This window comes from Notamacropus eugenii, chromosome 4 (assembly GCF_028372415.1).
Source record: "Notamacropus eugenii isolate mMacEug1 chromosome 4, mMacEug1.pri_v2, whole genome shotgun sequence".
NCBI lineage: Eukaryota > Metazoa > Chordata > Mammalia > Diprotodontia > Macropodidae > Notamacropus > Notamacropus eugenii.
Window position 1 is genome coordinate 39,164,373 of NC_092875.1, and position 21,907 is coordinate 39,186,279.

The 21,907-nt window shown below is 43.2% G+C and overlaps 1 protein-coding gene across 1 annotated transcript in view; it reads left to right on the forward strand.

Annotated features, from left to right (window-relative positions):
* Nucleotides 1–21,907, forward strand: part of DNAH10 (dynein axonemal heavy chain 10) — a 152,837-nt gene that overhangs the window by 116,815 nt on the left and 14,115 nt on the right. The window contains exons 55-63 of the mRNA XM_072600672.1: nucleotides 61–258; nucleotides 921–1,082; nucleotides 7,935–8,109; nucleotides 9,170–9,351; nucleotides 12,281–12,417; nucleotides 14,098–14,315; nucleotides 14,955–15,176; nucleotides 15,507–15,654; nucleotides 20,702–20,981. Of these exons, the coding sequence (XP_072456773.1) occupies nucleotides 61–258; nucleotides 921–1,082; nucleotides 7,935–8,109; nucleotides 9,170–9,351; nucleotides 12,281–12,417; nucleotides 14,098–14,315; nucleotides 14,955–15,176; nucleotides 15,507–15,654; nucleotides 20,702–20,981 (1,722 nt within the window). The remainder of the gene's footprint in view (nucleotides 1–60; nucleotides 259–920; nucleotides 1,083–7,934; nucleotides 8,110–9,169; nucleotides 9,352–12,280; nucleotides 12,418–14,097; nucleotides 14,316–14,954; nucleotides 15,177–15,506; nucleotides 15,655–20,701; nucleotides 20,982–21,907) is intronic.

Below are 21,907 nucleotides of genomic sequence, written 5' to 3' on the forward strand. Positions count from 1 at the left end.
AGAACATCATACACAGATTCTACAGGAGATTCCGCTCACATTTCCTTTCTTCTGCTTTAGGGGAGAACTCAATGATCCCATCTGATTACACAGAAGACGTGGTGGGACACATTGTTCTGGTCCATGAGTCTGTTGGCGAGTACAGCAAAAAATTTCTCCAAAAACTGAGGCGAAGCAACTATGTTACTCCCAAGAATTACCTTGATTTTATCAGTACCTATTCCAAGTTACTAGATGAAAAAACTCAATTCAACATAGGTAAGATGTATATATGGAAATGAACGTGCTTAGGAAAGACACTTTAACTGATGTCCTTTCTTGTCTTGATGGCATAATCATTTCACCCCTTGCCTCATGCCCATGACTGAACCCTCTTTAGTGATGAGTAAAACCAGTAACCAACCAACTTTTTAAAAAAGTTACTGAAAAGTCGATTCCACCTTAAATAGAAGTTTTTTAAAAAGGGTAGAGCTTTCCAGAGCAGGCTGACTCCACCAAAGATCTGTTTTCAGGAGAATTTCTCCTCTGCTGCTATTTGAGAAGAATATTGTCAACCTTTTATTTTCAAGTTTGATTCCTGGAAAGAGCTGTTGGTGTACTCAGTTTACATTATGCCTTAGATATTATGATGTTAAAAATATTACCAGTCACAGCTGGTATTTTGCTTTCTAAATGGTGCATATTGGCCCTTGACTTTTTTTAATCCAGAATCAGAACAGTCAGACTGGCCAATAGCACTGGGGCCCCTGGATGCTGATGTGGGCGGCATGGCATATGGTATGTTTCCACAATCATCAGCTGGTAGACAACGACTCCCCTGCTGTGATTAGGAAAATCAGAGTGAGGTCATTTAAGTGAAGTCCTTTGAACTTTGTTTTAAATTTTCCTTTTGGTGAACATTTGAATTGTGTTCCACTCAGCACAGTGCAAGCGTCTGGAAGGAGGACTGGATAAACTGAAAGAAGCCACCCTTCAACTAGACGAGCTGAATGTGAAGCTAGCGGAGCAGAAGATCGTCCTTGCGGAGAAGTCAGCTGCCTGCGAGGCTTTGCTGGAAGAGATCTCAACAAATACGGCCATAGGCAAGTAAAAGGCCTTGGCGGGCAGGCAGGCAGAGCAAGTGGGTAGGTAGCCAACCAGGGCGCCATCGTGCAAGGGCACCTTTGGTTGGTCCTCTGCTCCCTCTTTGAGTGAATGAATTAATCTAGGGAAAAACGAAACCAGAGAGGTCATCTGGTCCAAGGCCCTTGAGCCTTGCTCAAGAGGTCACACAGCTTAGTAAAAAGTGGCAGAACTTGAATGTGTATTTTCCTTCAGATGCAGTGTGCTTTCTGCTGGGCCATGGTTGGGCAAGTCAAAATTGGAGACTCTACTAGGCACTGAGCAAGGATTTGATCTAGGCTGAAGTTCCTGCCCTCCCAGAAGAACTTTTTTCACCTGTTGATTTTGGGATTACTTTTTCCTTCTTCCTTGTTTGAGCACTTAGTTTGTCTCCTTTGCTAAATCCTCTCTACCTCTCTGTCCCCTCCTTTGTACAGAGTCATAGGTTGACCAACTGTCAACACTTGGTTTGCATCTATATGTCAGTGGCCCCCAGATCTCTATCCTTGACCCTGACCTCTTACCTGGTCTTTCTGTCACCTGCAGATTTCTTGTTCACAGTTTCAGTCCAGATCATCATGGCCTCCTCTGGCTTTGCTTATCATGACAGTGACCTCACTCAATGCTCGTCCTGTCCTCAGTTTCTTCTCTCTCCTGTCTATTTTATGCTACATTCTTTCTGAAATTATTGTTCTCAGAAGCTGTTCTCATGATTTTACTGTCTTATAGAAGCTCCTCTTTGATTAACACATTATTCTACTGCCCACATGGGAAGAATTGCCATCATTGGCTACCTCCCCCTCCTACTCCTGCCCATTGCATGATCTTACCAGCTTGATTTCTGATCATTCATCCAAAGTGTTTCTTCCATCTAGTCATGCAGATCTTTTTTATCAGCTTGGGCACATTGGCTTCTCCTTTTTGTCTTTGTATGTGCCTTTCAATGCCCGTCCTTTGATAGTCAAGTCAAGTCAACAAGACACTTGAGTCCATTGTTCAATCAGCTGTAAAACTGATCTTCCTAAAGCAGTATGACCTATGCTGTGCAGGGTGCCCCAAGATGAATCGGTCATAATGGAGAGTTCTGACAAAAGGTGAGCTTCTGGAGAAGGAAATGTGAATCATTCCAAGCATCTTTGTCAAGAAAATTCCACTAATAGTATTGAAATGATGAAAGATATGACACTGGAAGATGAGCCCCTCAGGTCTGAAGGTGTCCAACACACTATTGGGGGAATAGTGGAGGACAACTACAAGTAGTTCCAGAGAGAAAGAAGCAGCTGGGCCCAGGGTTCAAAGGAATCCCTGCTGTGGATGCACCTGGTGGCAAGAGGAAAGTCTGATACTGTAGAGATCAATATTGCATAGGAACTTGGAATGGAAGATCTATGAACCAAGATAAACTGGATATGGTCAAGCAGGAGGTGGAAGGATTCAATACTGACGTCTTGGTAGTCAGTGAACTTGAATAGATGAGACTGGGTGAATTTAATTCAGGGGATCACTACATATGCAACTATGGACAAGAATCCTCAGAAGAAATGGAGTAGACCTATATTTAATAAAAGGTAAGAAAAACAGTACTGGGACACAGTCTCTAAAATGACAGAATGAGATCTGTTTGAATCCAGGGCAAACCATTCAACATCACAGTAATACAAGTTTGTGCTCCAAACACTGATGCCAAAGACACCAAAGTTGATCAGTACTCTGAAGACCTACATCTTCTAGAAATAACACCAAAAAGAGATGTCACATTCAGCAGGAAATCAAAAGATAATTGGAATAACAGGCAAGTATGGCCTTGGAACATAATGAAGCAGGGCAGAGACTAATAGTTATGACAAGATAACTTGTTGGTCAGAGCAAACATTCTTTTCAACAACCAAAAAGGTGACTCTACACATGTACAACACCAGATAGTCAATATTGAAATAAAATTGATTATATGCTTTGCAGCCAAAGGTGGAGAAGCTCTATACAGTCATTTAAAACAAGACTTGGGTTGACTGTGGCTCCAATCATGAGCTTCATATTGCAAAATTCAGACTTAAATTGAAGAAACGAGGGCAACTTACCATGTAAGAACTAAATAACACCACATACAAATATGAAGTGGAATTGGTGAACAGATTTAAGGGATCAGATCTGGTAGATAGTGTGCCTGAAGAACTATGGACAGAGATTTGCAATATCGTGCAGGAGGCAGCAACAAAAAAACATTCCAAAGAAAAGGAAGGGCAACAAAGCAAAATGGTGGTCTGATGAGGCTTTACAAATAGTTGAGGAAAGAAGGAAAGCAAAAGGAAAATGTGAAAGGGAAAGACAGACCTAAATGAATGTGGAAATCCAGAGAATAGAAAGGAGAGATAAGAAGATTTTCTTAAATGAGCAATGCAAAGAAATAGAAGAAAATAGTAAATGGGAAAGATAAGATCTCTTCAAGAAAATTAAAAATATCAAGGTAATGTTTCATGTAAATATGAGCATGATAAAAGACAAAAGAGGGTAGAGATTTACCAGAAGCAGAAGAGGTTAAGAAGAGGTGGAATACATGGAAGAACTATACAAGAAAGATCTTGACATCACCCATAACAGAGATGGTGTGGTCACCAATCTAGAGCCAGACATCCTGAAGAAGGAAGGCAAGGGGGCACGAGGAAGCATTGCTAGCAATACCTGGTGGAGGTAATGGGATTCCAGCTGAGCTATTTTAAATCCTTAAAGATGATGCTGTTAAGGTGCTGCACTCAATATGCCAGCAAATTTGGAAAACACAACAGTGGCTGCTGGATTGAAAAAAATAAGTTTATATCCCAGTCTTAAAGAAGGGCAATGCCAAGGAATGTTCAAGTTACTGAACATTGAGCTCATTTCATATCAGCAAGATTATGCTTAAGATTCTGCAAACTCATGTTGTTGAACCATTTTCAGTCATGTCTGACTCTTTGTGACCCCTTTTGGGGTTTTCTTGGCAAAGGTACTGGAGTGGTTTGCCATTTCCCTATCCAGCTCATTTTACAGATGAAGAAACTGAAGTAAACAGGGTTAAGTGACTTGCCTGGGGTCACACATTCAGTAAATGTCTGAAGTCAGATTTGAATTTAGGTCTTCTGACTCTGTGTCTGGCACTCTATCCACTGTATTCATTCTGCAAACAGACTTCAGCAGTTTGTGAACTGAAAATTAACAGAAAAATAGGCTGGTTTTCAAAGAAGCAGAGGAGCTAGAGACCAAATTGCCAATATTCACTGAATTATGGAGAAAGCAAGGGAGTTCTAGAAAATCTAATTCTGCTTCATTGACTACAGTAAAGCCTCTGATTGCGTGGATCAAAACAAAATGTGGCAAGTTGTCAAAGAGTTGGGAGAACCAGATCATCTTACTTGTTTCCTGAGGAACTTGTATGCAGGTCAAGAAGTAATGGTTAGAACTGAACATGAAACAATCAATTGGTTTAAGTTTGGAAAAGAAGTACTATTCTGTATATTGTCACCTTATTTATTTAGCTTATATGCAGAACACATCATGCAAAGTGACAGGTTGGATGAATCAAAAGTTGGAATTAAGGTTGCTGGGAGAAATATCAATGATCTCAGATATGCAGATGATACCACTCTAATGACAGAAAACGAAGAATTAAGAAACCTCTTGGTGAAGGTGAAAGAGCAGAGAGTAAAAGCTGTGTTGAAGCTTAACATAAAAAACTAAGATCTTGGCAACTGGTCCCATCACTTCCTGGCAAATAGAGGGAGAAGAAATGGAAGCAGTGTCAGATTTTATATTCTTGGACTCAAAGATCACTGCCAATAGTGACTGCAACCATGAAATTAAAAGATACTTGTTCCTTAGAAGGAAAGCTGTGGTAAATCTGGACAGTATACTAAAAAGCAGAGACATCGCCTTGCTGACAAAAGTCCACAAAGAGTTTTTGTTTTTCCAAGTAGTAATTTATGACTATGAGAATTGGGCAATAAGGAAAGCTGGAGAGCCACAGAATCAATGCTTTTGAAATGTGGTTCTGGAGAAAACTTATGAGACTCTCTTGGACAACAAGGAGATCAAATCAGTCAATACTTAGAGAAATTAATTCAGACTATTCACTTGGAAAGTTAAATACTGAAATTGAAGCTTAAGTACTTTGGCCACATAATGAGAAGATGGGACCTATTGGAAAAGACTCTGATGTTGGGAAAGATTGAAGGCAAAAGAAAAGGGGATGGTGGAGCATGAGATGGATGGATAGTGTCATAGAAGCAACGAACATGAGCTTGGACAGACTCCAGGAGATAATGGAGGATAGAGGGACCTGGTGTGTTGTGGTCCATGGGGATACAAAGAGTCAGGCATGACTGAACAACAACAAAAAGCACAGGTCTGACTGTCACCCTACAATTCAATAAATTTTAACAGTTCCCTGTTTCCTCAAGGATCAAATAAAAATTCTGTTTTCTTTCAAAGCCCTTCTTAAGCTCATCTCTTGCCAATTGTCCAGTCTCCTTATACCTTATTCATCCCCATGTATTCTATGTTCTAGTGACACTGGCTTCCTTGATGTTCCTTACATAAGATAGCTCCCAACTCCCAGGCATTTTCATTGACTGTCCTCCAGGCCTGGCATTGTCTCATTACTCATCCCTGTCTCTTGACTTCCCTTGATTCCATCAAGCCCCAGCTAAAATCCCATCTTCTTCCTTTCCTGATCTTCTTAATTCCAGTGCCATCCCTCTCATATGTAGCTCGTTTAATAAACATTTATGAAGCATCTTCTATGTTCCAGTCATTGCGCTATTTGCTGAGAATACAAAGAAAGGCAAAAGAAAGTCCCTGCCTTCAAGGAGCTCCTAGTCAAAGGGAGGAGATAACACATTTAAAGAAGCAGAAGAGGTGGGGAAGGGAGGAGAGTGAAGGGATCTGATTAAGGGACATGAGGAAGTCCTACAGCTGACTGGAAAATGATGAGATGTTTATCCTGGGCTTCCTCCTTAAGTGAAGGATCTTGGCGGTCCCTAGCGTCCATCATCCATCCTCTCCAATCAGAGGCAGAGAGGGTCCCCAAGGTCAGTATATACTGAGGAGGTTGTGAGTTTTGGAGTCGATGTGATCTTGTGGGAACAGAAGTCTCTGGAGACCATGATGAAGTCCAGAGGAGCATCCAGGTGGGTGCATAGTAGGTGCTTAGTCAATGTTTTTTGACTGACTCCCTCAGACGCTTTTGAGTTCCATCCCTTCTTTAGCCCCAACGGACAACACCATCTAGGTTCTGGTCACTTAGCTGAACTCCATATGTTCCTCGCTGGCTTCTGGATTCCATACTGATCTTCCTAAAGCTGTACTTTGTGCTCATCAACCCCTCTCCATGTGAACCCCTTCATTGTTAACGACAGCATTAACTGCAGCAGCTCTTCCTTCGGGTGGCCAAGTTCCTCCTTGGGCTCTCTGCAGTTGACTGCTCCTTCCTTCTTTCTTACCAGATCTCTTTACAGTTGTTCAGCCTTCACCAAACTGGTCAACACACTGTCTTCTGGATGTGCCCCAGACATTTCCTCCTTCCTGCCTTTGCTTGTGAAGGTGTGTGGGATAGTGGAAAGAAGGCCAGTTTTGTTGTTGAGAGTTTTTTGTTTTGTTGCTAATCTTTTGGTCAGTAGATTTGGGCAAATCACCTTTCTGAGCCTCAGTTTCCCTATCTGTAAAATGCCAGTAAGGACACTTGTACTACCCATCTTATGAGGTAACAGGATCTCAGGGTTGGAGGGGCCTCAGAGGCCATCTGCTCTTCCCTCTCCTGGAAAATAACCCCTCTGTAGCCCGCCCTGATGAGTACTCAGAACCTCCTCCACCCAAGGCTCCGTCCTGCTTCTGAAAACTCTTGTTGTTAGGAAGTTTTTTTTTTCTGATATGGAGCCAAAATGTGCTTCTTTGCTGTTTCCACCCGTTGTTCATGATTCTGTCCTCCAAGGAAGAGTCTCTTCCACTTTCCACATGACATCCCTTCATGCCTCCGATCATTCTGTTCTCAAATGGCATGAATGCCATTTGAGAAATGATTAGCTGCTCTCCTTCTGACAGATGGAGGGCACTGGTATATGTCTGGACAACTGAAATCCCCGTCACAGCTATATAATGATACCATGCCATGAAATCTTGAAATCCTTGTCTTTTTCCTCTTTCTGCCCCAAAAGTGTGTAGTTCACCCACCCAAAGGACAACATACTTTGTTTCCTCCTCTGATCTCTAATGTTCTCAGCCTGCCTTCTCCCTTATGGTCATAGAAGCATAGATTTAGAGCTGGAAAGGGACTTTAAAAGCCATGAATCCTCCCCTCTTATTTCACAGAGACTAAGACCAAGAGAATTTAAGCAACTTCCCCAGATCACTTAGCTAGGAGGTGTCCGAGGTGGAATTTCTGACTCCAAATTCAGTATTAAATGCTTTATAATGATGATAAAACTAAATCTGATGGGAAAGCAGTAGCAAGAAAGATGGGTATAGGAAAATGAGGCCAGTGTGAGAGTGGAGAATTTAAATAAACCAGCAAGTAGAAGAGATGATTTCCCTGGGATAGCCTCAGCATGGAAGGAACTGTTCCAGAGGGCCAAGCATCCAAATAGAGAGAGGTGTAGGGAAGTTGGTGGGACAGAAGAAAGGAAAGAGGAGAGAACCAGAGGAGGCCCATGAACACTGGGGTCCGAGATCTCAGGGCTCCTCCTGGTGAGGCTGTTCATGGTGAGCCCAGAAAGGATGTCTGAAAAGGGCATTAATCAAATAAAACCAAGCCACTCCTGTGTGTTTGCCTAAGTTGGGCCATGACACTTTCCTACCTTGTTCTGTAGCTGAGGAGAAGAAGAAACTCGCCGAAGAGAAGGCCATGGAGATAGAGGAACAGAATAAGATCATTGCTGTGGAAAAAGCAGAGGCCGAGACAGCCCTGGAGGAAGCCATGCCCATCTTAGAAGCAGCCAAACTGGAGCTGCAAAAGCTGGACAAATCCGATGTCACAGAAATCAGGTAACGTCTTCGTGCCCAGGGATGTCTCCTGGAGGGGCTGAGCCAGGGAGGCTGAGGTGCGAGTCCTGTCTCTGACCTCCTGGCCCCATAGACTCTAGACACTGAACACTCTAGGGGATGCCCTAGAGACTCCCCAACTTACAGAGAAGGTGCTGGTCTGGTTTGGTAGAGGGAGTTTTCCCATCATGAGAATCCCTGACTTCCTCAGTGGCATGTCAGGTGCCAGCTTCTCTGTGAGGCCTTTTCTGCTCCCCTTCACAGCTGCTTGCCCCCTCCTCCTGAAATCATCTTGTTCACATTCTGTATATGCATGTTGTCTCTCCTTGATAAAAAAGAAACAGGCATTTATTAAGCACCATCTATACACCAGGGCCTGTACTAAATGCTTTCCAAGTATCTCATTTGATCCTCACAACAATCCTGCGAGGTAGGTGTTATCATCGTCCCCCTTTTACAGTTGAGGAAACTGAGGCAATCTTTGATTAAATGGCTTTCTCAGGGTCACCCAACTGGTAAGTCTCTGAGGCTTTGGAATCTTTGGACATCATATTTGGATGAGAGAGCAAACATATTCTCATAGACAATGCACATGGAAAGGAGCCTCCTTACATGACCTTCTAGATGTCTGTGGAAAAGTAGAAAAAGCAATGATTCCTGAATCAGGGGGCCCAAGTTCAAATCTTGCCTCTGATACTTTACAACCAATGGTGACCTTGGTCAAGTCACTTACTCTTAGTTAAGTGCCTTGGGCCTCACTCTTCTCATCTGCCAAATGATGGGGTTGAACTCTATACGAAGAGTTCTCTCAGGCATCATTAGCCCCATTTTCAGTGGCCATGGCCACACATCTGGAAAGCATCAAAGCTGTAATTCAAACCTATAGGTCTTTTGACTGCCCCTCTCCGCAAAGTTCAAAGCTCTGCTATGACTGAACTCAGCATACTTCTTCCCACCACTATCCCACTACCCTCAATATCTTTAAATGCCTACCTGGAGCCCATCTTAATCTATGTTTTGTGATTCTGTGTTTGATTGATTTCTTTGATCTTTTCCCCCCTAGGTCTTTTGCTAAGCCTCCTAAACAGGTGCAAACTGTTTGTGAATGTATTCTGATTATGAAGGGGTACAAGGAGCTCAACTGGAAGACAGCCAAAGGCATGATGTCGGACCCAAACTTCCTGAGGTCTCTTATGGAGATGGACTTTGATTCAGTTACCCAGGGCCAAGTCAAAAACATACGAGGCAAGTGTGGAGATGACTGGAGGCAGACACACTGTCCCAGCTTTTCTTAGAGCTTCCTGTACTTTAGTTGATTCATTTCAACCTAGATAAAACCCTGGAGTTTTGGGTTTGTTTGATCTCTTGGGAGAGAGGTACAGCTGGGACCCCACAGAGAAATACATAACCCAAGACTAGGAAGGAGCAAGTGATTTTACATTTACAGGGCTCACGGCTTTGACTTCAGCAAGGGGACTTGGGACTTCTTATAAAAACCAAAATTCTTTTTCCTATTCTCAATGACATCTACAAAATGTACAGGTAGCCCCAAGTTTCTTCTGGCAGGACACAGCCTTTTCACTTGGTGCTTCCCATATGATTTTTCTCCTATGCTTGCCCTTCCCGAAGAAGGATAGGATAAATCTTTGACATGACCTTGACCTTTTCCCAGTAGACTTCCTCCTTTATGGAGCTAATGTTGACATATTAAAAAGTGAATAGTGATTATGGGTCCCAAGTTACCAATTAACAATCACCCCTTTGGTGCTTTGTTTCCTGAGGACCCAAACATCCTTCAGGCCTGAATTCTGAAGGAAAAGGTACGATTCTTCTTAAAGACCAGTTTTCTCACATCTATGGCTATCTATATTTGTCATCTATATTTATATCATCTATTCCTATATCTATGCCTGTATCTATATATCTATACCTGTACTTATGCTTATATCTATATCTATTCCTATATCTGTGTATCTATTTGTGTCGTCAATATCATACTTGATATCAATAAGTAAAGCAATTATAATTGTGTAACTATAACTGTTTATTTAGATGTTTTTGTTCTAAGTTCGTAGACGCCTCCACCATAGGTTTAGACTGGAAGGGAACAGCTAATCTGGCCCCTCCATTTCCCCAAGGGGGACAGTGAAACCCAGACAGGGTTCAGAGGCTTGCTCCAGGTGGCTCACCTGGGTAGAGGCTACAGAACCAAGATCTGCGCCTCAGTCCTAGGCCTCCTGTTCCAGGACACTTGCCCCATGACCAGGATGCTGTCTTCTGTGTCATTTTGTTGTTAGTTTTGTCCCCTCCACAACAAATTCTCCCTTCACATTATCTGTTTCCAGTTTGATGGAAGGACCACTGTAGGGGAGCTCTAAAATGTAGCTTTGTGATGGTTTTATCTGAGGACACTCTCCCAGCTCAGATGACAGCTGTGGTGAGCGAGGGTCCTCTCCCTGGAACTTTAGTGACCCCATTGCAAACTGGGGCCCTAGGTCTCAGGCCTGCCAGCATTGGCAGATGTAATGCAAGCACAGCTTGGCAGAGATTCAGCTGCATAGGCACACAGAGCCTCTCAGCAGAGACCTTGAAAGTCTAGTAGGAAGAAGGGACTTTGGGGGGAGGCTTCAATGCAGCTCATGTCAGTTTGCCTTAGAGGCTTCCCTCATATCCAATGATCAATTATGAGACACAGATGTTTGGGGCTCTGAGATCTCCGACATTTGGATCTATATTTTATGGACATATTTATTAATAAATAATGAATCAGGAGTATTTAATTAGCCCCAAAGCATGTCATTTCTCTCTTTTTCAAAATGGCAGCTATGTCTCATTTTCTTGAACTGTACATCCCACAGATACCAAAACACATCCAAAATGGAACTCATTATATTCCCTCTCATCCCAAACCCTCCCCTCTTCTGAATTTCCCTATTACTGCCAAAGGCATCACCTTCTTCCCAGTCCCTCAAGCTCACAACCTAGGAGTCATCCTGACTCCTCACTCTCACCCTGCCATATGTAGGCTGTGACCAAGGCCTGTTGGTTCCATGTCTGCTGCCTCTCTTGTCCATTTCATCCCTGTATCTCTTGTCCATCTCACTTCTGCTGCCTCTCTTGTCCATTTCACCCCTGCCTCTTGTCCATTTCACCCCTGCCTCTCTTGTCCATTTCATCCCTGTATCTCTTGTCCATTTCACCTCTGCCTCTCTTGTCCATTTCATCCCTGTATCTCTTGTCCATTTCACCCCTGCCTCTTGTCCATTTCACCTCTGCCTCTCTTGTCCATTTCATCCCTGTATCTCTTGTCCATTTCACTCTTGCTGCCTCTCTTGTCCATTTCACCCCTGCCTCTCTTATCCATTTCATCCCTGCATTTCTTGTCCATTTCACCGCCTCCCCCCCATCTCTTGTCCATTTCACTTCTAAAACATCTCTTGAATATTCCCCCTTGTCTCCTCTGACACTGTCTCCATCCTGATAAAGGCCCCCACATCCCTTCATACCTGCACTATTTGAATAGTGCCTAGTGGGTTAACCTGCCTTCAGTCTCTGTCCAGTCCAGTCTATCTGTCACTCAGCTGTCAAATTGTCCTTCCTAAAGTACAAATCTGACCACGTCAACCCCTCCACACTCTCTCCCACTCAACAAACTGCAGTAGTTCCTTATTACTTCCAGGATTAAATACAAAATGCTCCATTCAGCCTTAAAAGCTCTTTATCATCTGGCTTCCTCCTACCTTTCCAGTCTTACCTCTCCCATCCCCATATACTCCGCACCCTTGCTGTTCCTCACATAAGCTCTAGGCATTTTCACTGGTCGTGACTCACATCTGGAACTCCTCTTTTTCTTGTCCCCCTCACTTCACTGACTTCCTTAGAGCCCCAGCTAAAGTCTCACCTTCTGCCAGAAGCCTTTCCCAGTGTTCTTAATCTTTGTTCTTTCTTCCTGACATCATCTCCTGCTTATCCTCTATGTATTACATTTGCACATACTTATTTGCCTGTTCTCTCCCCCAGACCCCCTTAAGATTGTGAACTGCTTGAGAGCAAGACTGTTTTTTGCCCCCCTTTTAGTAACCCCAGAACTTAGCACAGTGTCTGACACAAAGTAGTTACTTAATGCTTGTTGACTGACCTGCTAACTGAAAAATTTCAATATCTTATCTTAAAGCACTCTTAAAGAATCTCAATACAACCTTTGAAGAAATGGAGGCTGTAAGCAAAGCAGGGTTGGGCATGCTGAAGTTTGTTGAAGCTGTGATGGGTTACTGTGATGTTTTTAAAGAAATCAAGCCCAAAAGAGACAAGGTACTGCTCATTTGTGAACCCTAGAAAATAACTAGGCTGAATCCAGTCTGGATCTAACTGGCATCTCATATGCTCACAGTCCTTCCATGCTGGTCTGCATTAGAAACCCCTCCCTGTAGATTCCAACCCTAAAATACACCCCCTTTTAGATGAATTAGGGAACGGGAAGAACCAAGTTCCCAAAGGTTTTGTTAAATTCTGTATATGAAGAGAATGAAAAAAAAGTTTTTGAGATATGTTTCATTAAGGCAACTTAAGATATAATTTGGAAAACCAAGAATGAAGCATTTGTATGCCTGCTCATTGTTCCCACTGGTCAGAAAGCAGAGAAACAACTCATTGGTGCCACCCTTGCTTTTAAGTGCCCTCTTCTGCACTTTTAACCTGGAGTCATATCTTAATGCTAGAAGTCACCAGTGTACACATGGAAATGATGTATACACGTACACATCTATATGTGTTTATACACACACACACATATATATGGAGAATGAAAGGGTGAACCCCATGTATAGTGAGGGACCCACATATGCAGGAAGGCCTGTGTGGAAGGAGAGAGCTGTCTTATGGCTCAAGGGGAGGGAGAATAAACATCTCTAGCCTCTTCTCTCTCCATCTTTCTCCAAGGGATTCTTTAAATTCCTGCCAAGAGGGGGAAGTGGGAAGTTGGGGTGGAAGGTTATTCTGTTCTCTTCAGATAAGAGGGTACTGGGTTAGAAGTTTATTTTCTCTCTTAAATGTTCATTTAGGGGATATGATCAGGTTCCATCTAGCTGGATCACTTTGTCATTTTGGTGGGGAGGGAAGATCCCAAGCTCTATATCCAAGTCTTGACCCCTTCTCCACCTAATACCAAGTCCATGATGAACACACATAGAGAATAGCAAAGAAATCCATTTATCCAAATCATAACAGAAATCAGAGAAAGTTTATGTAGGAGATATATCTGGCAATACAGAATGAAGGAGTTTTCCCATTGGTAGTGAGGTCCTTGAGCTCAACCAAGAGAATGTCCTAGGTCTCACCCAAGTGGAAAACCCCCTGAAGTCTCCAGAGCAGTCTGGGGGACAGGGACATGCTGGAGCCTGCTGGCTCCCCCGGGAATCTTTTCCTTTAGCAGTCGGAAGTGGGTTCTCTTCTATCTTCCTTCTCAAACATGTAACACTTGAAGACTTGAAGCTTGAGGACCGCCCAAAGGGGATTTACCCTGAAGAACGCTCTTGCCTCTCATCAACTGCTCCCACCCCTCACCCAGGGCAGGGTCTTTATCTCCACCAATAAGGAGACAGTCCCATACTAGTGGGCTTTGAGATGGGGTGACATACATATATATGCACAGATACATACATACATACATATATGTAACATATCCACACACATCTCTATACCAACACACATATATCTATACACACACACATACACAGAGAAATGTAACGTCATGTTCACTTAAATGCAAATTGCATTGGTCTAATTAGGTTGAAGGATTGAATCTTGCAAGCAAGGAACTAAAAAAGTAGCTGAAGAAAGAAATCCAGGTTGTGGTAGCCTGTGGCACTAAATCACTGAATCCTTCAATGGATCACAAAGGTGTGGTCCAGGTCTTAGAACAGGGCCTGTATCCTTGTAGCTCCTCTCCCTTCCCTAATTCTCAGGCATTGTATCTATTCTTTAAAATAACAGGTGGCAAGGCTGGAGAGGAACTATTTCCTCAGTAAAAGAGAACTGGAAAGAATTCAGAATGAGCTGGCCACACTCCAAGCTGAACTAGAAGCTTTGGGAGCCAAATATGAGGCAGCCATACTGGAAAAGCAACAGCTCCAGGAAGAAGCTGAGATCATGGAGAGACGACTGATTGCTGCTGACAAGCTGATTTCTGGCTTGGGCTCAGAAAACGTGAGGTTAGCTTAGTTTCATGAAAGGAAATTAGAAGTTTCTTATGTTGGATCCAGAAGGTGAGTAGTATGAATTGGGAGGTTCACCATTGTAAAACGGTTCCCGTGGCTAGACTTACTCAGCAAGAGGCTTGTTTTTCTGCACATCTAAGTCCATTTGTAAACAGCCTTTATATCCTGTTAAGTACAAAGGACTCAGTGCATCTGTGGGACTAGGGAAGGACATATAATATGAAGTGTATGACAGATCCATGAGGCACCTAGAACTTTGGGGATTTGGTGGCTTCTGGCTTGATGTCTGATGCCAGTGGGTTGTGGGAGTCAGCACCATGACTGGCAGAGTGATAAAGTGACCTGTGAGGTTCTTTGTAGCTTGAGAAGTCAGTGAGTAAAGCTATAATCTGTAAATTCTTAAATATAGTGGGTAATATTGTCCCATGCCAGTATTTTTGGACACATCCACTTTGCTAATATTGCCAATTACTCATCTGATGGTATGTCTCTGCCAACCTGAAGTAATAGTTGCCTCAGCAGAATTTGGCAGATAGATTTCTACTGCTGCTGGGAGAAAGTTGTAAGTCTTCTAAGGTTCCCACCCATTTGGGTGTAAACCTAACAACTGACCTGGAGTCTCTTCCCCATCAGATGGTTGGCTGACTTGGATGAGCTGATGCACCGGAGATTCAAGTTGCTGGGTGACTGTCTGCTCTGCTCAGCCTTCCTGAGCTATGAAGGGGCCTTCAACTGGGAGTTTCGAAATGAGATGGTCAATGTGGTGTGGCAAGGAGATTTACTGGAAAGGGAAATCCCCTTGAGCCAGCCTTTTCGACTAGAAAACCTGCTCACTGATGACGTAGAGATTAGTAGGTAGGTGATACTCTTCAGCCAAGAGACTGGTGCTATGACTTCATGGTACAAGGCTTGAGAGGGGACAGCAGGGTGGTGGGTCATCCTCTGCTGTGATGGTGCTGGAGGAAGCCAGGCTTGGGTATGGAAATAGAGGCATGCCTCCACTTCATCCCAAGAGCAGGGATATTTCCTCCTGATATTGGACACTGGGTCATTGGTCTGTTCCCTTCTACTAGAGCCAGACCATCTTTCTGCTCAACCTTTGGTATTTAGATTCGGAACAATACAATAAAAACAATCCAGGAAGCCTTAAATACAACACTGATTTTCTGATGTTCTGATTCCCAGGTGGGGCTCCCAGGGCCTGCCTCCAGATGAGCTCTCAGTTCAGAATGGCATTCTCACCACACGAGCTAGTCGCTTCCCGTTGTGTATTGATCCCCAGCAGCAAGCCCTAAACTGGATAAAGAGAAAAGAAGAAAAGAATAACCTACGGGTAGGGCTGACATGATCAGCAATTCTTCTGACCCTACACACTGTAATGATTTTAAATTTGAAATCATAAAGTTTCTTACTCAAGGACTGATAGAAAAGACCCAAGGAGGGGAAGTTGGAGTTTTATGGTTAACATTTTAAACAATCAGAGGCTTGGATAAGTAGCACACTTCAAATCTGTGGATGATACAGAGATGATACAAGAGTTAGATGACAATCAGATGTCAAGAGGCTAGAGTGTTGGGCCAAAACTAATAATAATAGTCATATTAACAGCTAACATTTATACAGCTCTTTAAAGTTTGCAAAGCACTTTACAACTATCTGATCCTCAAATGGAAGGATGCAGCCCTGGAAGGTAGGTACTATTATTACCCCTGTTTTGTAGATGAGGAAACTGAGGCAAACAGAGATCAAGTGACTTGGCCAGGGTCACACAGCTTATAAGTATCTAAGGTTGAATTTGAATGAGAATAAATATAAAGTTTTACACTTTGGTTCAAAAAATGAATTCCATGAGAGCAAGATGAAGGAGGTGAGCCTCTTAGAAGGCTCAGTTTTTGTGAACAATGTGGAGATCTTAGTGGACTTTCTGCACTGTGGATATATCCTGACTGTGTGATCCTGGGCAAGTAAGTTAACCTCTCAGAGCCTAGATAACTCTCAAAGACTATAAATTGCAGAACAGTTGCCAGTCTATATTGGTGGAGGGATTTTCACATCAAGAGGTCCCCCAAAATAAGGAAATACAGATTGCTTTCCTCTCCTCCTCCCAGCTCAACAGGATGGAACAGTGTGACATTATAGCCAAAAATCCAATGGAAGAAGTAACGGTTCCATTGTATTCTGCTCTGGTCAGGTTGTGTATGGGGGATCATGCTCAATCATGGATGCCATGTGATTTTGGGCCTTGGGCTCATGTGACATGAGGCTGAGTGGGATGAGACGGCGATGTTTTGCTTGGAGGATAAAAGATTTATGGGGAGATTTTATTTTATTTTATTTTTTTATTTTTATTTATTTTTTATTTCACTTTTAACATTCATTTTCACAAAATTTTAGGTTCTAAATTTTCTCCCCTTTTGTCCCCTCCCCCCACCCCAAAACACCGAGCATTCTAATTGCCCCTATCACCAATCTGCCCTCTCTTCTATCATCCCTCTCTGCCCTTGTCTCCATCTTCTCTTTTGTCCTGTAGGGCCAAATAACTTTCTATACCCCTTTACCTGTATTTCTTGTTTCCTAGTGGCAAGAACAGTACTTGACAGTTGTTCCTAAAACTTTGAATTCCAACTTCTCTTTCTCCCTCCCTCCCCACCCCTTCCCTATGGAAGGCAAGCAATTCAATATAGGCCATATCTGTGTAGTTTTGCAAGTGACTTCCATAATAGTCGTGTTGTATAAGACTAACTATATTTCTCTCCATCCTATCCTGTCCCCCATTACTTCTATTCTCTCTTTTGATCCTGTCCCTCCCCATGAGTGTTGACCTCAAATTGCTTCCTCCTCCCCATGCCCTCCCTTCCATCATCCCCCCCCCTGCTTATCCCCTTCTCCCCCACTTTCCTGTATTGTAAGATAGGTTTTCATACCAAAATGAGTGTGCATTTCATTCCTTCCTTTAGTGGAATGTGATGAGAGTAAACTTCATGTTTTTCTCTCACCTCCCCTCTTTTTCCCTCCACTAAAAAGTCTTTTGCTTGCCTCTTTTATGAGAGATAATTTGCCCCATTCTATTTCTCGCTTTCTCCTCCCAATATATTTCTCTCTCACTGCTTGATTTCATTTTTTTAAGATATGATCCCATCCTCTTCAATTCACTCTGTGCACTCTGTCTCTGTGTGTGCGTGTGTGTGTGCATGTATGTGTGTGTAATCCCACCCAGTACCCAGATACTGAAAAGTTTCAAGAGTTACAAATATTGTCTTTCCACATAGGAATGTAAACAATTCAACTTTAGTAAGTCCCTTATGACTTCTCTTTGCTGTTCACCTTTTCATGCTTCTCTTCATTCTTGTGTTTGAAAGTCAAATTTTCTTTTCAGCTCTGGTCTTTTCATCAAGAATGCTTGAAAGTCCTCTATTTCATTGAAAGACCAATTTTTCCCCTGAAGTATTATACTCAGTTTTGCTGGGTAGGTGATTCTTGGTTTTAGTCCTAGTTCCTTTGACTTCTGGAATATCCTATTCCACACCCTTCGATCCCTTAATGTAGAAGCTGCTAGATCTTGTGTTATCCTGATTGTATTTCCACAATAATTGAATTATTTCTTTCTAGCTGCTTGCAATATTTTCTCCTTGACCTAGGAACTCTGGAATTTGGCCACAATGTTCCTAGGAGTTTCTCTTTTTGGATCTCTTTCAGGCGGTGATCTGTGGATTCCTTGAATACTTATTTTGCCCTCTGGTTCTAAAATCTCAAGGCAGTTTTCCTTGATAATTTCATGAAAGATGATGTCTAGGCTCTTTTTTTGATCATGGCTTTCAGGTAGGCCCATAATTTTTAAATTATCTCTCCTGGATCTATTTTCCAGGTCAGTTGTTTTTCCAATGAGATATTTCACATTATCTTCCATTTTTTCATTCTTTTGGTTTTATTTTATGATTTCTTGGTTTCTCATAAAGTCATTAGCTTCCATCTCTTCCATTCTAATTTTGAAAGAACTATTTTCTTCAGTGAGCTTTTGAACCTTCTTTTCCATTTGGCTAATTCTGCTTTTGAAAGCATTCTTCTCCTCATTGGCTTTTTGAACCTCTTTTGCCAGTTGAGTTAGCCCATTTTTCAAGCTGTTATTTTCTTCAGCATTTTTTTGGGTCTCCTTTAGCAGGGTGTTTACTTGTCTTTCATGCTTTGCTTGCATGTCTGTCATTTCTCTTCCCAGTTTTTCCTCCACCTCTCTAACTTGATTTTCAAAATCCTTTTTGAGCTCTTCCATGGCCTGAGCCCATTGGGTGGGCTGGGATACAGAAGCCTTGACTTCTGTGTCTTTCCCTGATGGTAAGCATTGTTCTTCCTCATCAGAAAGGAAGGGGGGAAATACCTGTTCCCCAAGAAAGTAACCTTCTATAGTTTTATTTTTTTTCCCTCTTCTGGGCATTTTCCCAGCCAGTGACTTGACTTCTGAGTATTCTTTTCACACCCACTTTGCCTCCAGATCCTCCCAGCCAGCACTTGGGGTCTGAGATTCAAATGCTGCTTCCCAGCCCCAGCCTCAGGGCTTTTGGCAGGGGCGGGGCTGCTATTCATTGTGAGATTAAGTTCAGGTGCTCAGGTTGGGGCAGGGCCTCCTCACAGGCTCAGTTCCCTCAGGGAGTTTATGCAGAGACCTTCAACAATGGATCTAGGCTCCTGCCTGCTTGGGGAGCCCCTGTCTGCTCCCGCCTCTGCTGCTGCCTCCTGAGGGGGCCTGAGTTATGGGGGCACCCCACTCCCCTCTCGGCAAGCCGAGAAGACCCTCTCACCAACCTTTGGGGCCCGTGGGTGGAGGGACCTGCGCAGCGTGCTGGAGATTCCGTCCCTGAAGCCTGCTCGGATCTGCTCCTCTTGGTGCTGTGCAGCCAAGGCAGGGCTGGGCTGGGCTCCAGGTCCGGGGCACGATGGACCTTTTGTGAGAGGTTTTCAGGTCTCTCTGGAACAGAAATCTCCTCCGCTCCGTTGTTCTGTGGCTTCTGCTGCTCCAGAATTTGTTGGGAGTTCTTTTTTACAGATATTTTTTGGGCTGTGGGTTTGGAGCTAGCGTATGTGTGTCTTTCTACTCCGCCATCTTGGCTCCGCCCCCTTATGGGGAGATTTTAGAGCTATCTTCCAGTATGGAAGAGTGATTAAACTCAATCCTCTTGGCTTCAAGAGCAAAGTGTGGGCCAATGAGTGGAAGCTGTAGAGGCATCTTTGGGCTTGATATAGAGAAACAATAATGTCTGATCATGAGGGCTATACAGAAGTGGAGGGGGCTTCTCTGGGAGGCAGAGGGCTCCCTCTCAGTCGGGGTCCTCAGAGGAAGGGTGCTTGACCCTTTGTTGGGGCTGGAGTTGGGAGGATTCTCTGGCAGGCACTTGGTGGATGAGAGGGCGTCTGAAGGCCCTTCCAGTCCTGGTACTGTGACACTGCCAGCTCACCACCCCAAGAACAAATGTGGAGTGGGCACAGCTTCTTCCTTTCTAGCTAGCACTCTCCCCTTCCCACCCCCCCGCCCCCTGCTTCAGTTTCACACTCATGTGGACATCCACACACAGACACACACAGACACTCATGGACACACATGTGGATATGAAGACATACACATAGACACACACACACTCATGGACACACACAGGCACACAGACATAGACACATGCACAGATAAACACAGTTAAATGAACACACAGAGATACACATGAAAATACATGTGGCCATCCAGACATATACACATAGACATGCAAGAGTACACACAGACACATATGGGCACACGTAGACACATGGACACATATGGACTCACATAGATACATCTACACACAGACACATACAGATACAGTCACACAGATACATCGACACACAGACACACACAGATACAGTCACACAGATACATCGACACACAGACACACACAGATACAGTCACACAGACACACACAGATACAGTCACACAGATACATCGACACACAGACACACATACATACAGATGTACACAGAGACACGTAGGCACATACAGAGACATACACACACACATTCTTCTCTCTTATATGCTTCCATGTTCCAATCTCTGCCCTTTGTCTTCTAGCACCTCTTCATTTCAAAGGTAGCCTTGACTGGTGCTCTGTTCTTCAACTCAGTGATTCTTAATCTGGGGTCTAAGAACTTGGCTATTAAAAATCTTTTGATAACTGTATTTCACTATCATTTTTCCTTTGCAATCCAACGTATTTTATTATATTCATTGGGGAACATTATCCTGAGAAAGGCCTTCCCAGATTAACTGCCCAGGAAGTGCCAGACACAAAAAAGGCTAAGAGCCTTAACTCCCTCTCCTTTGGTGATGGCGTATTCACTTTTAATTTGTTCTGATCTTTTTTCAGGTTGCTTCTTTTAATGACCCTGATTTCCTCAAACAGCTGGAAATGTCCATAAAGTATGGCACCCCTTTCTTGTTCCAAGATGTGGATGAATATATTGACCCAGTGATTGATAATGTATTGGAAAAAAATATCAAAAACGTTCAAGGACGACAGTTTATCATATTGGGAGACAAAGAAGTTGATTACGATGTGAATTTCAAACTCTACCTAAACACCAAACTGGCCAATCCCAAATATTCTCCTTCTGTGTTTGGAAAAGCCATGGTGATCAACTACACTGGTGAGGATGGATAGAATCCTTGTTTTGAATCATTGGGTCATAGACTTGGTCCTGTAAAGAGGCCTTAGAGGCCATCCAGCCCAATCCTTGATTTTAGAGTTGATGAAACTGAGGCCCACAATGGTGAACTGACTTTCTGGGAGTCACATAGTTAGTGGCCAAGTCAGGATTTCAACCTAGATCTTTCTTATTCCGAGTCTGGTGCTCTATTGAAGGAGCTATGGTTATGGAGTCTTCTCAGAGTATCCTTAGATTCAAGGCTAACTCCTCTAATATGGTTATGGAATTCCAGTCTAATAATAGCTAATACTTCTGTAGCATCATTCTACCAATGTCATTCCCTTGTTTGAGAATATTCAACGACTCCCCAGTCTAGGATGAAGTACAGCTTTTGTCACTTAAAGTCTTCACAATCTGACTGTAGCTTACTTTTTATTCATCCATTCAATAAGCATTTATGAGCATCTACCATATGCAAGGCATGTTTAGGGTCTGATGGCTCTGAGTGAACATAAACGGCAATTGTTTCTGTTTTGGCCAGAAACTCAGAGGGTCTTCCCATCCCAGACTGATTTTTTTTGACTAGGTAGAAGAGGCCATTCTTTGCCTCATTTCTTACCTAGCCTTAATCAATGGACATTGCCTCAGTCAAACTGAGACCTTATCTTTAAAAGGTCAAAGGCTCCCACTGTATGGAGCCATCTTGAGTCCTCTTGATCTATATCTTGCTGCTGGACCCAGATGGCTCCGAGTGAGGCTGATACCTTTGCACAGCCCTCCCTCACTTAAATCCAATTCACTTGCAAGTCATGACATCACCTCCCTGATGGGACAATGACCACCAATATACATCTGCCATGTGAAAGGCACTGTGGTAGGCACTGAAGATGGAAAGGCAAAACGTTATCTGAAGGGGTTTGCATTCT